Source organism: Ziziphus jujuba, chromosome 8, assembly GCF_031755915.1.
Source record: "Ziziphus jujuba cultivar Dongzao chromosome 8, ASM3175591v1".
NCBI classification, from domain to species: domain Eukaryota; kingdom Viridiplantae; phylum Streptophyta; class Magnoliopsida; order Rosales; family Rhamnaceae; genus Ziziphus; species Ziziphus jujuba.
The window spans coordinates 15,931,602-15,949,189 of record NC_083386.1 but is presented as its reverse complement, the minus strand read 5'-3'; the positions used below and the strand labels follow the sequence as shown (position 1 = coordinate 15,949,189).

Genomic DNA, 17,588 nt, shown 5'->3' with positions numbered 1-17,588 from the left:
GCACATCTCTCCCTCTTTCTATTAACATGCCAGGCATAATCTTACAGTAAACCATCATCATAATCGTTATTGTTATTATTATTATTATTATTAAAATCGCTAAGGTATACCAAGCCTGACATCTTTGCTGCAATGTAGCAGTTGAGCATATACTATATTCTGCATATTTTAAAAACATTCTTCTGAGTCCTAAGCTCAGACTAGATGCACAGAATTGATCAATCTACCATCATACACCCTCTCAAACCATTGTTACCAAAATAAATATATAAAAATAAAAATAAAAATGAAATCTCTCTCAAACAGCCTAGATGGTAATTTGACTATTGGATAAATGAAATCCGAAGCTAAAAAAAAATCTCGGTTCAAATACAATGTATTGAATGGATGGAACTCTGAACGTGATTTTGGAACCTATGACTAATACACTTATAAAAGATGAACCATGTGGAAGAAATGTAATGGAGAAGATGGTTGATGATGAAGAATTGATGATGATTTTTGAATAGGATTTTAGGTACAGATCCAGACAAATATAGCCTACAAAACACCCATATGCAATTTCCTGTCAATATCTACAAAACCATGTGCGTTTTCTTATACAATCCTTTCATATCATTGGAAGTTTTTGCAGCAGCTTATTATATTCTCATTAATACTGTGACCAACCCCTCTTATGCAATTTTATCATAAAGAGCAGATAGCAATAGAATAAAGCAAAACTTGAAATGTGCGCAAGGTCCTCAATGAAACATTTCCGTTGAGAATCTATCATATCCCATCCTTTTCTGCTTTTCCTTGCTAGACCATACAACAATTTTTTGCTTTCAAAAGCAATAAAAGTACTTCCTACCGAAACAAAAAAGACAAAACTTTGCGTCGAAAAGAGACACTAGTTTTTTCCAAACTGCTGACCAAGTCCTTTCAAGTGTGTTGATGAACAGCCAATAGAAAATAATATTAACATGTATATAGATAGATATATATATATATATATATATATAGCCTTCTTTGTAAGCCAAGAAACAAGATTGAATAACAACAACAGGAAATGGACTAGAGAAAAAGGAAAAAACAAAATAAAATTTAGATGAAGCATAACAAATCTCAAATTCCATTACTCATCTCAGAAATTTTTCTACTACAAATTGAACTGCAAAAAGAATTCCCTTACAAAGGAAGAAAAAGAAAAGAAAGAAAGAAGAAAAGAATGCAAAAAGAGACAACACAGACCCCCAATACCTAAATAAAACCTACTTAACCATCACTAAACCTAAATTCTATCCTTAAACTTGCATATCTCTCTCTACCCTTTGTTTCAGTTCTCTCATTACAATCCTCCACTACTAGCTAAATATATGGTCATCTATTTGCTCCTATTTTTCCCACCCATTGCCTCCCTGTACAAAAACCAATGAACAAAGAAATGAAATAACAGTAAGAGAAATAACATAACATGAGGAAGAAGATAGAGAGAGAGAGGGTCGGATAAAAAGAATGCTTCCCAATAGAAAACATTCTTCTCGACATCCTCCCTCACATGTAATCCAGCGAAATGCTGCTGTTTGTATTTGGGATGAGTTCTGGTGTACTGGACATCGTTGTTCCGGTCTCAACTGAAGGAGCCATCTGATCACCAGACTTGTTTCTCATCTCAAGAACCTTCTTATGGGAATTGGAGTGCAATGATGGAATGAAAGTTGGACTTGCTGCAGGCCGGTATTCAGGGAAAAGCCGGCCAGACTTGTACCGTACACCACAAGCATTGCAAAGGGTTTTAGGCCCCATTGGTCCTGCTCTCCACTGTGGTGTCTTAGTAATCTCACAATGCATGCATTTCCTAACTGCTTGCGTAGGTGGATTTTGATTGATCTCCATAGGAGCCAACGGAACTGACAATTTGATTTTCTTTTTCTTCTTATGCTCTGTTGAAACTTGCTTAGGTAACTTGATCAAAGGACGAGACTCTGCAAAATTCTCAGAATCTGAGCATCCCTTAGGGGTAATAAGTGGCTGCGGGGTCTCGGTAAATGATGAAGTAGGGGAAATAAGTTGAATTGCCGGACGAGGATTGAATGTGGCAGGGCGAGGACGCTTGCTTCGAGCACGTCCTCTCCGCCCTGGTGCAACACCCTCTGGACTCCGTGGCACATTCTTATCCCCAGAGCAGGAGCTGCTGCTCTCCAGTACAGAAACCGGGCTTGATGTCTGGAACTGATGATGGGATGATGAGTCCTTGTTGGATGAGTCATCTTGTTTGTTGATAGTGAGGCTTCCACCAGAGAAGGAATCCTCCACAAATTTTGAAAGCCATTCCATCTGAACAATGTCTTCATACTGTGATCACACACACATAATAAAACCACAAAACAAAGCTTAATCAGATTATACAGTTCATCCCAAATAATAACAATTTGTGTATACAATTTTCATAGTAAAATAAAAACTTGGGTCAATCAATTTGGTAGGTTAAAAAACCAGAGCCATAATGGATGATTCTGAACTTGAAAAAAGACACACTCATTTCCATACTAATTCTACTGCCATATTAAAATTTAAAATTTAAAAAATAAATAAACAAATAATTCATGCCATGCACGTGACCATAACTTCACTTTGAAAAGCATCACGTGACACCCCCCATTGATGTTGCATATTATTCAACTGTTAATACCACCGACATGGGATATTGAGAGTGATGTCACCAAAAAACCCTTTTTTTATCTCGCTGAAATGACCAATATACCCTCACATAGGAAATTTTGAAATTCAAACCGCAAGCAAAATTCAGTGTATCCCGTTTAAAAAACACCCCAATTTTTTTCAGACAAAACCCTATCCCCTAAAATCACACAAAAAAACAACCACCATTCAATTGGACTCAGTGGCACGGAACCTCCGTGCTACAAGACCTGCCAGACTGGCACTTTTAAAAATAATATATAGATTCTACCGCTATTATTACTAGTTATGACGTCACATCGTATAATCCAACGGTCGCAATCTAATCATCAAATGTGGCAAATAATAATAATAATAATAATAATAATAATAATTTTTTTTTACCATTTAAAATGTGAAAAAAAATAATAATAATAAATAAAGGCACGCGAAAAGACTGACTTACCGGAACGGAGAGCTCGGCTGAGAGGTCGGAAGCGCTGTTTGCAGAAAAGACCGAGTCGGAGCCTGGGAGCGAGTCGGACTGAGTTGGCCAAATGGTAGGGAAGGCGTTGTTGCTATCGGCGTTTGGTCCCAAACCGGCCTCGACGTCCTCGCAAGGGAAGTCTAGTAGGTCATCGATGTGATCAAAGAAGCTTCCGCAGTCTATTTCGTCTATGAAGTTGGACCCAACCATCGTCTTTTTTTTCAGATAGAAAAATAAATTTTCCTGAGGAAAATGAGAAGGAAAATGAGAGAGAATTCTTATTATTATTTTTTTTTCCTTTTTTTGAAAAAGAGTTTCTGTATAACTTGGTTTTTGTGAACCCAGTGACAGCAAGTTGTCTTATCAATATGAACAGCGCATGAACCGCGTGGCGCATGTTAGCAATCATACGTTTTAAAAAACTTTACAACTTCAGCTTTTTTGTTTTTGTTTAAAAAAAAAAACAAAAAACAAAAAAAGAAAAACGATTTTATTTTAATTTCTCATTGAATGAAAAATTAAATCCAAAATTTCGAAAAAGAGAAATCAATTTGAGCCCGAAATTCAAGGTAGAAAATGGAGCTTTCATAAAAGTGGAGCCAACGCATATGGTAGCGCCAGCTGGTCCCTAATCAAACCCAAAAAAAAATTTTAACAATAATAAAACCCAAATTAGAAATTACATTATTGGTTTTTTTTTTTTTTGAGAGAAAGAAAGAATAATTGAAGGAAAATTGTTAAAATATATATATATTTACGAATTAATATGAACTTGAGCTGGAATTTGAAGCAAACCTTGTGAATGTATTGAGCGAATTCGAACTCAAAAAGCGAACAATTTTCCGAGAAAATGAAGTAGAATTTGAAGACAGTATCCTGCACAAAACCAAAACGTCTCTTTGTGTTAGCGCACATGCTATATATCTCAAAATGTATCCATTTTCAAAAATGCATGCAATAAAAATTTCTCAAAGCTTAAAAAAAAAAAAAACATTTTCATTTCTTGAAGTCCGTTTTGGTTACAGAAAAAATTGAGTGAAAGAAAGTCCATAAATTGAGTTCATTTCCCAACTTTTAAAAAAATAATGACAAAATGTCAATGAGCTCCAAAACCCATAGTTTTGGTCATATTTTCCGTAAAATTTTCCCAGCAACCAAACGTCAACAAAATTTCAGTAGGGGTATACTAGAAAGCGAAATGAAGCATTGCCGACACTCGAATTTCGAAAGTTTGGAAACAATTATGTCCTAAATTAAGAACGGGAACCGAAAAATGCAGAGCCGAACCTGAGTTTTTTTTTTGTCTGAAACGCTAATTAATTCGCGCCCCCAAAACCAACAAACTCGGACAAAAACCTCTTCACTGTAAGAATTTCAGCAACAATAAAGAAGAAGAAGAAGAAGAAGAAGAAGAAGTTAATACTGCTAGTTTTTTTTTTTTGTTTTCGCTTCTGCTAAAACCCTATTCGACCATTATAAGGCTTAGAAAGAGTGAAAAAGAGAAAGAAGCAGAAGAGAGAGAGAAGTCTGAAAGGAGAGAGAGGAGGCAGAGAAAGGCTAAAAAGGAAGAGAGAGTGAAGGTGTGTAATGGTAGGTGCGCTTCCTTCTTCATTGCTAGCTGTCTTTTACTCTCTCTCTCTCTCCCCTTCCCTGTCGTGATGTTGAAGTTTTTTCTCACTTTCTTTCTCTTTCTCTTTCTCTTTCTACTCCTCTTCCACTCTGCTTTCTCTCTCCTCTGATTACGACACGGGTCCCACACTCTCCCACCGCTCTCTGTCTCTCTCTCTCTCTCTCTCTCTCTTTCCCCACCACCCCACCCCCTTTTGATTTTATTTTCTCACGGATTTTCACCGCTAATTGTTTTCCTTTTCCTCAATCCCCAAACACCCCTTTCTTTTTTTTTCCCACCAAAAACAGTAATAATTTTATCAAGAAAGAAAAATTAACATTGTTCAAATCGGGTGGCGGATTTTCTTCTTATTGCTTTTTTTTTTCTATTTTTTTCCCTATTTTTATTTATACAGTTTCTTGCGGGTTTTCAGTTTCTTGGGTTTTGGGTTTTTCTCAGGAAAATATTGTGCATACAGATTTAACGGATAAATTTACAGAAAAATTGAAAAGAAAAAGAAAACTCCATGGCTTTAACAGCCGTTGTTTTCTCTCTGTTCTTGTTTAATTTTTATTTTAATTTTAGTTTCAGAAAAATAAAAATAAAAAATAAAAACAACGAGTCAGAGGAGGAAGAGAGATTTTTTTTGGGGATCTCCTAAGCGCGCGTGGACTACACGGCTGGATCCTGTTTTTGTATCTTCTGAAGGTTTTCCCTGCCGTGCGAGGCGTGTAGGTTAAAATTCCAAAACGCATGAGTGTATGAGTGGCGAGTTGGTCTGTACCCGACTGTCTTTAGTTGGATTTTTACCCTCCATTTTTTGTCAAACTACATCTTCTCACGCGCCTTACTTTTCTTAACCGCGTGCGTTACCTTGGAGGGTGTTTTTGTCATTTTGTACCCATCATATTCACATGGTTTTGTTATTTAAAAGCACCCTACCATTTCTATCAAATTTAAGAAGGAACCTTCTATAACTTATATATATATATATATATATAATTATAAACAAAAGTATTTTTTTATTAAAGGGATATTAAATACTGCTGTGCAGTTGAAATACAAAATATTTCAACTTGAGGATATAAATAGAATATGATTTGTATTGGACTGATTGATTAGTGACTGCATCAATTACATTTTAGAAAGGTTTATTTGCTTCTTTCTTTTTTTTCATTAATTTTTTTAACCATAAACGATCAAAATGCGGTACATATAGTTTTCCAACCAAAACAAAAAAAAAAAAAGAAAAGAAAAAAAGGTATATCTAGTTAGTTAAATTAATTACATAAAAAAATAAAGTTTAAAAATGGAGGCCATGGTAGGGTCTAACATAATTGAATGTGGAAGCCAAAGTTTTTATTAACTTTTTTTTTATTATTATTAATGAATATTAACTTTATCTTTTTTATTGTTGATATTTGTTTTACACACGGCAATCATTGGCATGAATTCTTAAATGTCAACTTCAAACTCAAATGTTAATAAATAAATAAAATAAAATAAAACCCATTTTCTTACCACTCATTTTAATGACATTCATTGTTATTAATGCTATTGATCCGAAAAAGAAAGTGCCAAGGACCTATTGTCAAACTGTTTTCTGCCGAACTAATCAAATTTTGAAATTTTCAACTAAAATTTGAAAATTGAAAACCTATACCGAAAATTGGGGAAATATAAAATTCATATTCCATACATCTAAAATACTAGAGTGTATTATGTAATTGATGTGAAACTTAATAAAAAACCAACCGATTGTCAATACATGAATGAAATTTAAAAAATATGTATAAATAAACACAAATAACAACCAGAAAGGATTCTAATTCTTTACCCGCATATTTACTAAAATAACATTTGGTAATGCATTGGTTTTTAATTTTTTTTACTTATAATTATGTGTTTTTTTCTTATATTAAATATTAGTTTAATTTTTTTTATATATATTTTAATTAAACACATAGTTAAAGAGCAAAAAAGAAACATAAATACAAAATTAAAACCATTTCAAATTGTATTGGATTTTTTTTATATATAAATTTTGTATTTTTTTTACATTTATTTTTACTATATATATTCCCTTTAAATTTATAATGTTTTGAAACGTGAAACAAACTTTAATTATTAATAACTATAACAATAATAAAGATTTGAACTAGTAAATTGCACACAATCAAATCAAATAAAAAAAATGGACCAAATGACAAATGGACGAACATATAACTTTTCTTTCTTTCCTCTTTTCAAAATTTTTGACCTACTTTTGTCTATTAAAAAAAAAAAACTCATATTTTAGGTAAATTGACTCCTTTAGGTAGCGTTTAAATTTATTATATTTAATATCAATATTATTTGAAAAAGAAATTCCCAAAAAATTTTTTTCTTTACAAATTATTAACAATTGTGTAAAAATAAATTTATTTCAAAAAAAAGAAAAGAAGATTTGATATTTGATTTGGACCAAAACATAGTGGGCAACCCTGTATGTTGTAACTGCACCTAACATAGCATTTCAGTCATGCTCGAGAGTTTCTACCACTGCAAGATGAAAAGTTATAGAATACTTGTAGTTGTTTGTAATCATACAGTACACCACAGTCATTTACCGTCGCTTAAGCTGACACTTTTTTGTTTTTATTGGTGGAGCAGAAAGTTACAATCATTGATTTCACATTGTCATTGGATGGACTTAACTGCGGGTCCACGCTAAATCTCCGTAGTAATTAATTTTCCCTACTATGGGCAGTACAGGATCGAAATTTTTGGACTTTCTGGTAAAAATGGCATTTACAGTAATATTACATGACTTAGGGTAGAATTTTGACAGACTTTATACAAAGTGAGTAACCTGCTAGCTGTCGTTTCCTATTTAAGCTGCTGAGGTTTTTATCATTTTACTATAATACCCTTTTGCACCTAATAATATAAATTTGTTGTTAAAAAAAAGGCAATTAATCAAAAAAAAAAAAATTATAGAAAAGGTTAATAAAAGTGACTGAACAACCAAAGTATGTTTAATTTGGGCCTTATGGAAATGATGGGCTTCTCTCTCTCCTATCCCGTCCTTTCTCACGCTCTTTTCTCTTTAACTTGAGGTCTACTCTTTGCATCAATCCCTTATAAAATACTCTCTCTCACAAAAAAAAAAAAAAAAAAATCAAATTCTGAAATGGGGTTGTTCTTCATGCACTCTTTTCTTCTTTTTTTTTTTTTTTATTGACTAACTTGGTTCGCACTCTTTGTATCACTTCCTTCTAAAAGACTTTTCAATCTTTTGAGGACCCAAAAAAAAAAAGAAAAAGAAAGTTAATATTTGGGTGAAACCCATATACAAAAGGCATTCATGGTTAGGTTTCTTTGACCGCGAAAAAAACAAGAAACAAAGAAAAAAAAAAAAAAAAAAGCATGGAAGGAGTGTTTGACTTAAGTCTAAAAATGAAAAAGCAGGCTTACTTCCAGTAAGGAAATTCTATTTTGGCTCATTTAAAAAAAAAAATTAAATATTATGTTGGTTACAAAAAATAAATAAATAAAATAATAAAATTACCCTGTGACTAATGCCTTAACCAGAAGTATTAACTTGTGATATATTTTTCGAAGGAGTGATGGGGGACACTAATCTCCCTCCCACATAATACTGTATCTTTTTGTCATCCTATTAAATGCACAACCACTTTACTTAATATAAACATTGCCGTAAAGAAATTATATTTTAAAAAAGAAAAATTTGTTTTAGTATGTTGTTCACCATAATAGATCATTGATGTATAATTCCTTCACTTTAAAGACAAGGGACAAATAAAACAACATTATTATATACACATCTAATATTGCATACTCTTCATTTTTTTTTCCCCCTCATACAAGAAAATGGCTGAATTTCAAATTATTTAAACTATAAGATATTTGTCCAAAATAAATAAATAAATAAGATAAAATAGTTGCGCATATAAAAGAGGAAAAAAAAAAAAACCAAGACCACAAGTAGCACCGACGAAACTTTGCAATAAGTTAATAACATGCATACAACACATGATGCCCAAAAAAACTAACATATGACATCAACATCTTTGAATCAACATTTCATCGAACATCAAAATCGCTAAAGTCATCTCGTCCTTCTCTCTAACTAAATTATTTAAGCCCATTTATTTTATTTTCATAAAAAAATAACCCTACTTGCCTTCCACAACCCTTCAATGTGTCGGTAAGGAAAATATCGTCATGACCTACATATATATATATATACACACACATATATATACATTTAAAAAAATGAATAGCACATGGGTTTGCATGCACATATATATATATATATATATGGTGTGGGTGAGTTATGGCTATAATGCCCAATTAAATTAAGCGAATTTTGCATAAAAAAGAAATTAAGGAAATCTATAGCAAATCCCCTTGGACTAGGGACTTCATTTTGACTCTCAAATAGTTGAGGCTCTTTATTCTTGGATTGTTTGGTCACTGTGTTTTACTTTAAACCTGATTGGGGATTGGAAGTTCTTTCTTGTACTCAAAATTTAAATTTGAATAACATATGGGCATGGTTGATCATTCACTTTCCTCTCTAACGACATGAGGTTTTGTCCACTCTGACGTTCAACAATCCTTCGCTTGGGCGTGAGAAACACGCCCTGGACTGTGGAAAGGGCCACGACTGGATATCACGCGCCAAATTAAGACCCGAGTTTTATTTGTTTGTGCGCTCGTAGCTCATCGTTAGTTGTCACGTACGCATGAGGTTCGATGGGCGAAAAGACCGCGTAACCTTCTCCTTTCATTGGACGATATTGGCCCTGCATTTTCGGCCAATTTAGATGCACGGAGAAGGGCAGTAAAGTAAAACCAATGTGAAAGGGCTTTGGCTGACGTTGCAACACCAGGCGCGAAAGGCGGGGGGAGGGGGGGAGTGTCGGAGTACGATAGTCGGGGGGTTGGCTTGGCTTAGCCTTAGCATATGCGACGTGCGTGCGAGGATGTAAGAGCCCATGTTATGGTGGGACCCACATTGCACGTTCCACCGTCGGTCCACACGTTGATCGAACGTGGCGAAAGCATGTTGACCAAGGGGGCAAATATATGGAGCCCACATAGCGTAGCGAATCAAAACCCGTCTCAATCCAGCTGGGCAGTCTTTTTTTCCGCTTATAGTGTAAGCAGGAATGCACTGGCGTTAGTTGTCACGTGACTCTGTCTCGGGATTCCTACCTTGGTTTTTATACGCCTTAATACTCTGCTCTAATTGGACTTATGATTGGCCGCCACGTTTGTCTCTGCTGACTTTTATTGGACGAAAGTGCACCGTTCGATCCTCCTTTTTTTTTTTGTGGAAATTAAAAGATATTCTGATGCATCATGTGGTCCATGGGACCCCCATAGCACAGCCGTACGATTACATGGTAGGGGACAAAATATGATCTGCTGGCCAGTTGTGGGCCATACCGCGTATGGAATTGTGTTTCTTTTTTGGATAGTTACAAGTATTTTAGTACCGTGTGCGCATCCTGTAGTTGGAGTGTATTTGGACCCAAAAATCATTGCACTATCTAGGAGAATTATTTCCAAAGAATTTTAGAAGAATTTTTTTTAGGTTTAGAAAATTCTTTTTCCTTTTTTTCTCAATAAATTCTCCAAGATGGGAATTTCTTTTATATATTTAGAACGTTGTGGACCGAAATGGTAACACATTATTGTGTTTTATAAATTAATGATTTTTTGTATTTTCTTTTTCATGTAAAGTCAAAGAAGAATACAAGCAAAAAAAAGAAAAAGAAAAAAGAATGGGATCATTATGGGCAAAATATCATGCAGAGTAGTTACAACAGCTAGTTGTCTTCCTCTTTCCTCAATTTCTCTTTTTGTTAAACAAAGATAATATCTTACCAACTCATTAAATTTTGATTGGTTACTATGGGGTCAAATGATTAAATATCTACAAAATTGTCCAAGAGAACTAATGACGGTAGAAGAGCCTAAATATTAAATAATAATAATAATAACCTTTTAAATTATCAAATAATTACCATTAATTCCTTCAAACTAAATTAATTATAAATAAACACTTACACTAGCATGGCAATCTTTTAATTAAAAATTTGATTACATTAAGTTTTTTTTTTAATGGCAAAACTTACCCATTTGATGTATTTATTAACTTCTTCTTTTTCATATGTCATATAACTTAAAATATTTTAATTAAAATTACTTATTAATAGAACATGATTCATTTTAATTTGATATAAATATTATATTAAGAATATAAATAAATTTTATTAAAAATTTGTCATCAGCATTATATTATCCACACATTTTAGACAAATATTAATTAGTATGGAATTGAAAATTTTGAAAAACTAAAACTATTAATAAAACAAATAATGATATGTATTACATTCAAGGTTCAAAATTTCAGAATCGATGAAAATATCAAAAATTTAAAATATGAAAATTTTAATAAAAATATTAAAAAATATTGAATATCAATAAAAATTCACAAAAATTATAGAAATTAATAGAATTTTATTTTAAAAAATATAAATTTTTGTTGAAGCTTTAATATTAGTTTATTTAATCAGTCACTTATCAAACTGATTATAAAATTTGTAAAAATATTGAATATATATTATATTTTTCTTAATCAATTTAATTTATAATAAGTGGTAATGATCATAAATAAACTATTATTAATAAAATATAAAAAAAGTATATATTTAATAAAATTGTTTATTAATTAAGATAAAACAATTATTACAATTACATTATATTTCATAAATATGATCTCAATACTCATAAAACTCTTAGGTAATTAGAAATTGTTAGTCTCTTTCTCGTTTTCATTTTGATATGTGAAATGTGAAAAGTAATGATTAAAAGATATATCTACTTGATAATTTTTCATATAATTATTAATATGTCAATTATAAAGATCTTATATCAAATATAGTTGTCTTTAATTTTTAGTATAGTATAGTATATTATCTTTTTATTTTTATTTGCTTAATGTTATTAATTTAAATGCTATCAATACTAACTCTACATAATATTATATTTTTATGTTATTATTTTTCATTCTTATATAATTAATTATTAACTTATAGTTATGGGATATTAATGAATCTATCTTATAAAACATGTATAGCAAATATATATATATATATATATATGTATATACTTTAACAATGAATAAAATCTATCAAGATTATTCAATTTAATTTATTCTGTTTTATTAATATAATTAAATATTTGAAATATAATTAAAAGGTAAAGTAAGAAAAATTATCACTAAAGTTAATTTGGTAAAATAATTTACTAAACATCAATAATGTTTATGAATTTTTTATAAAAAAATAAAAAAAAATCATAGATATTTTTAATTCCATAGAAATTTTGAGAATTTACATTGAATTTTTTGAAATTTCAATAGATATTATGGATTTTTAATAAAATTTCAACAAAATTTCAAATTTAAAACCTTGATTACACTAATATTTTTTTTGCTAGAAAAAATTATTATTATTATTGTTATTATTGTTGTTATTTAACTATTTCTCCTACAAGTAATTCATTTAGATTATTATTATTTTTATGAAATTGAAAAATTATAAAAACTAAAAATATTAGTAAAAAAATAATAAAGTGTAATACATTTCTATTGTTTTCTATATAATAAATAATAATAATAATTATTATTATTGTTATTATTACATTTTAAGCACCATATACGTTGGGGTGCTAATTTGCCTGTTCCTGCAGCGCTTCCCCTTTTCCAATTAATTAGGGTGGTAAGGCCGGGGACATAGTATATGGTCTATATACAAATATATCAATCAATAATTATTATTTATATTTTTTAAAACATTTTAATTATAATCTTTATGCTCTGTTTCTTATTCTTTTTGCCCATGTTTGAAAAGGAAAAGGGTAATATTACCGAGGTCAAAATATATATTAAGGGAAAAAATATGATATAAACAATTATAATTTTTAAAACTAAAAATGGGAAAGTACATAATTTCCTTGGTTCATACAAGATAAATAGCAATTTATAAATATAGAGTACGTATATGTATAACATAATTATTTTATGAAAAATACGGTAGTATATATTTTCTATATTGATCAACTATATGTGCAAGGGCCATTCAAAAAAAAAAAAAAAAAAAAAACTATATGTGAAAGGGTAAAGTTTATACTTAGCGTCTATACCACTAAACCATTTAACCAAGTCTACAAATACTATAGTTGTATATATCTATATATATATATAATCTCCTTATTCAAATTTTTTTATTCAAATTTTTTTAAAACTGTATATTATTTAGAATAAGATTGTCTATGTTATTTATATCTAAATGCAGTCAATTTAATCCCTAAAAATTAGTCAAATTAAAATATTATCTATGTGTATATATAAGCCTCCCAATTCAAGAAATCGTTATAGAAAATCTGGATAAATGAATAATCTCATTAAATAAATAAAATTATCTGATTTCAATTTGAACTTATACTAAATAAATAACCCAACTATATGCATACAAGATGATCAATTTTTTAAAAGTTCTTTAGAATGCATCAAATATGTAAGTTAATAATTGATTAAATTTGTAAAAATTAATAATAATTAATACGTACATATATATACATAGGGTGTGTCTACGGTACAGTCTGTCTGCATACGGATCCACATTAAAATCGATGCTTTTAATAAAAAAAAAGTCAGTTTTGGTGTGTCTATGTAACAGCAAAACTAACGTTTTTTTTTTTTTTAAACGTTGATTTTGATACGGATCTATATGTGGACGAACAGTACCATAGCAACGCCCTGTATATATACATATTTATAAACATTTGCATTACATATTAAAGAAATTATATTTTTAAGACATTTTATTTTTTCAGTTAAGCTTTTTGCAAAATATGTATCTAAATTTTTTGACTTTTTCTTTGTACCTAAATCAAATTCAATCTCATCTTTAATTTTTTAACACATACACCACATTTGGGATATCTTTGATTTTGTAACATATATTTATTTAAGGTTACTATGGTATGGAAAGTCTTCTTTAAGGAAATGGTTGGTAAACGCACAACTGTTATATAGATTATTAGTGTAGTGACATATCTAAAACATATTTTCAGAAGGGACACCACTATATGATAGTGTTTGATTTTTTTTTTTTTTTCAAATTATGATATTGTTGGATTGTTTTTTCTTTTTAATTTTGGTAATACATTGTTCTCAAATTTATAGTTTGGAAAGAGAAACCTTTAAATATCTTTTGCTATATCATACATACACTAATTAATTAAAATATTCAATGAGCTACCAAAAAAATTTTAAATCTTTGCTAAATTAGATAGGATTAAATATTCTTTTTCATTTTTATTCAAAAATTTTGAGAGAAGAATATGATTTTGACAAATTTGATTTACCTTTCACAATAAATTTATTACAAATTTATAAGACGAAATAAGCATTTATAACTCTTTGAAGATTAGAAAAAAAAAAAAGAAGTTGATTTTGATATTAATTAACTAACTAAAGTAAATTAAATATTCTTATAAAGAAAAAGCTAACTGGAAGAAATATGTAATTAAATTCATAAATTTGGCAACTCAATTTTTGTGTAATTAAACCAATTAGTTAGTTGATAAATAAGTATTGGCATAGTCATATTTTTGTTTTAATTACATATTTATTTTGTTATTAAATAATTATTAATGCAGTGGTTAACTAATGATTTTTTGGCTAAAAAAATTATATATATTTCGATTATATTAAATAGTTATTATGTAAAAAGGTATATTATAGATAAGAAAATATTAAAATAAAATACAAAGACAAAATAGTTAGTATATGGAAGAGTTGATAAGGGGGCACAATTGAATTTTAATGGTTGAATTAGTCAACAACAAACAGAAAACCAAAAAAAAAAATAAAATAAAAAATTCGAAAGGAAGATGGGGACTATGGAGTACCCCACTTAAGTTCATCCATGATTATTATTATCGGTAGTAGGGTAGGCAAAATCCAATTCAATCCATTCAAACTGACCAATCCGATTTATTTTTAGCGGTTTGTATTGAATTTTTACATTAATTGGATTGGATTGGATTCAAAATATCATAAATTGTTTGGATTGGATTGGTCATTGGGTTGAAAATATAAATCCAATCCAACCTAAATCATATATTTTATAATTAAAAATTTATATATTTTCTATATTTTTTTCATTTTTATATATTAATTTTTAATATATTTTTATATATCTACATATATTGTATCCAATTCTTGCTTATATATATATATATATATATAAATGTTTAAATATAATTTATTGCTAGTTTTATAGTTTTGATATTTGTAGAGCTCACAAAATTAACTAAAATTAGTAAACCTGTCAAAATTGATTGACTTATGATTTACCAAAGTTTTAATTTAAAGAAAAAAAAAAAGAAATTATGCATTGACTCTTGAGTATTTGAATTTTGATAAATGTATTATTTTATATTATTCGTTCTAACAATTTTTATTTGATTTTGTAGGAGTAAGATGATGACTATTAATGTTTGTTACCTAATGAAGTGCATGATGTATATCAGTTACTACCTTTTTTTTATTTTCTATTGAAGAGTATTTTTTTTTATTTTAACATTGATGAGTGTTGCAGGATATTATAGATTACATGCTTATAGATTGTAATATTATATTTTATTCTATGTTGGATTACTTTAATTGTATTTTATGTTTGAAGAACTATAATTTATTATTTATATTTTATGTTTGGAAAACTTTCAATTTGTATTATATATTTATAAACTTATAAATTTTAAACTGATTAATCAATTTAAACCAAACCGATCATAAATGGTTTGATTTGGTTTGGATTTAACGCTTTAATAGTTTGGATTGAATTGTATGTTAAGTAAATTGAAAAATATGAATTATATTGTATTTTGGTTCAAAACTAAATCAATCCAATCCATACCCACCCTTAATCGGTAGTTGTATTTATATGTTCATATTGAGTTCCCACGAAAACTCTAAACAAATTCAAACTAACATATCAGATAAAACATAGTAATTAGAAGGAAAAGATTTTTATAAATGACCATGCAAATCGTAAAAAGGCTAGAATTCCAGACGATTGGAGATTAGGGAATAGTGGTTATACTCATGAATACTTTTTATAAGTTAATTTAGTTTCAAAAAGAAATTTAAAATAGATTATACATGTGAATATATATATATATATAAAATGATAAATATTCGGATGGAAAATAATGAAATTTGAAACCTTGGCAGAGTGGTTTATGTTAATATAAAAAAAACAAGTTTTCTTTTGATAAAGGAAAAAAAGAAAAAGAAAAACAAGGTGATGAAAAAATTTGGTTTTGTAGAATTATTTACATTAATATTTTACTCTATATTGTTTTAATTTAATTACAAACTATTAAATATAAGAATATCTACAATGGTTAATTAACTTGATTGGAGTTGGATTAGAACCCCAAAAAAAAAAATTTCAAGTAAAAATGTACAATTTCATAACCACTAATAATAATTCCTTTTAATCAAAATGAAAAATAAAAAAGGATGTGGGGGCAGTGAGCTTGCAAAGTGAAGTGGTACGGTGGCCAGAACAAGGTGAAGATCAAGTGGCCGGTGGCACATGTCCCTTTTCCATTAGTTGTAAGTCACGTGCGGGTTTCGATTAAGTACGCCTCACCTAAGGAACAGAAAACAACATCTAAGGGTCCCACGTCTCCACAAATCTCTGCCCATTCGATACCCAAACACAGGTGTGTTACCGTACGCCGATATGCAGCTAATCACGCTCTAATTCCTTAACGGAACGGGAATCCCAAGGAGAAGAGCCCTCTTGGAAGGTACAATGAAATATAAAAAAGTACAAAATATTTATTTTTATTTATTTATTTTGTCTTTTATAACTGTAAAGCTGAAATTACTGAAAGCAACAAAAAAAAAAAAAAAACAAAAAAGAAGGAAGAAAAGGAAAATGATAAAAAACCGGGAATAAATCTGGCGTGTCGGTGCCGACAGTTGTGCTCACCGACAGGGTTAACCGGGTGTAAGAGGTGACATGTCTGACATCCGGTTTGTTTACCGGCTACGGAAGGTTGCTGGGGTACAGAAAACCATGCAGTGGGATTATAACCGCGTCGGTGCCTCTGTTTTTGACTCCCGTGACGCTGACTCCGTATCTCCAACGGTTTTCCGTTGTTATCCGCATTTTTCGACCGTTGACATTTTAAATATAATCGAATTATTTGCCTTAGTTTAATTTTATTTTAAATTAGTTTTAATAAAGGTCCATTGCAAGCTAAGTAAAACATTTTAAATTCGTAGATGAAGTTAATATTATTTGTATAAGATATATAAATTGAAATAATATTAAAGTATGATTTAATCTATCAAAATATACATATATTATTATTTAATTGATTTATATTTAATTTTTTAAAAACTTTATATATATATATATGTATATTTTAAATATATCAATATTATTAACCAACAAAATAATTGACATTTTTGTACACTAAAAGATATTTTTAATATTATTCATAACATTGTGTTAATTCGTACTTTCAAAGAATATGTATATTTTATTGTTTTACTTAAAAATTAAAAACACTAATTTTTTTCAATTTAATTTTTAATACTAGTCTCTAATAGTTTTTTTTTTTCGTATTATAATTCCTCCACTTTAAGGGTCATATTAGCATGGAAAATCTCTAAATACGTTTAAAATATAGTCATAAATCATCTATTAAACATCATCATACCTATAA

At 29.5% G+C, this 17,588-nt stretch overlaps 1 protein-coding gene across 1 annotated transcript; it reads right to left on the bottom strand.

The window, feature by feature from the left end:
- Nucleotides 1-1,091: 1,091 nt before the first annotated feature.
- On the bottom strand, nucleotides 1,092-4,748 carry LOC107413708 (GATA transcription factor 8). The gene is made up of 4 exons (XM_048470452.2): nucleotides 4,436-4,748; nucleotides 3,944-4,024; nucleotides 3,128-3,391; nucleotides 1,092-2,337 (listed from the first exon to the last, which is right to left on the bottom strand). The coding sequence occupies exons 3-4, from the start codon at nucleotides 3,356-3,358 to the stop codon at nucleotides 1,537-1,539; spliced, it is 1,032 nt and encodes a 343-aa protein (XP_048326409.1). The 5' UTR covers nucleotides 3,359-3,391; nucleotides 3,944-4,024; nucleotides 4,436-4,748; the 3' UTR covers nucleotides 1,092-1,536.
- Nucleotides 4,749-17,588: the final 12,840 nt, after the last annotated feature.

Bases quoted from the DNA above. Each gene is read 5' to 3' on its own strand.
- LOC107413708 (XM_048470452.2), bottom strand. From the start codon at position 3,358: ATGGTTGGGTCCAACTTCATAGACGAAATAGACTGCGGAAGCTTCTTT. The intron at 2,338-3,127 runs GTAAGTCAGTCT...GTGTGATCACAG, and splicing joins CAGCCGAGCTCTCCGTTCCG to TATGAAGACATTGTTCAGAT.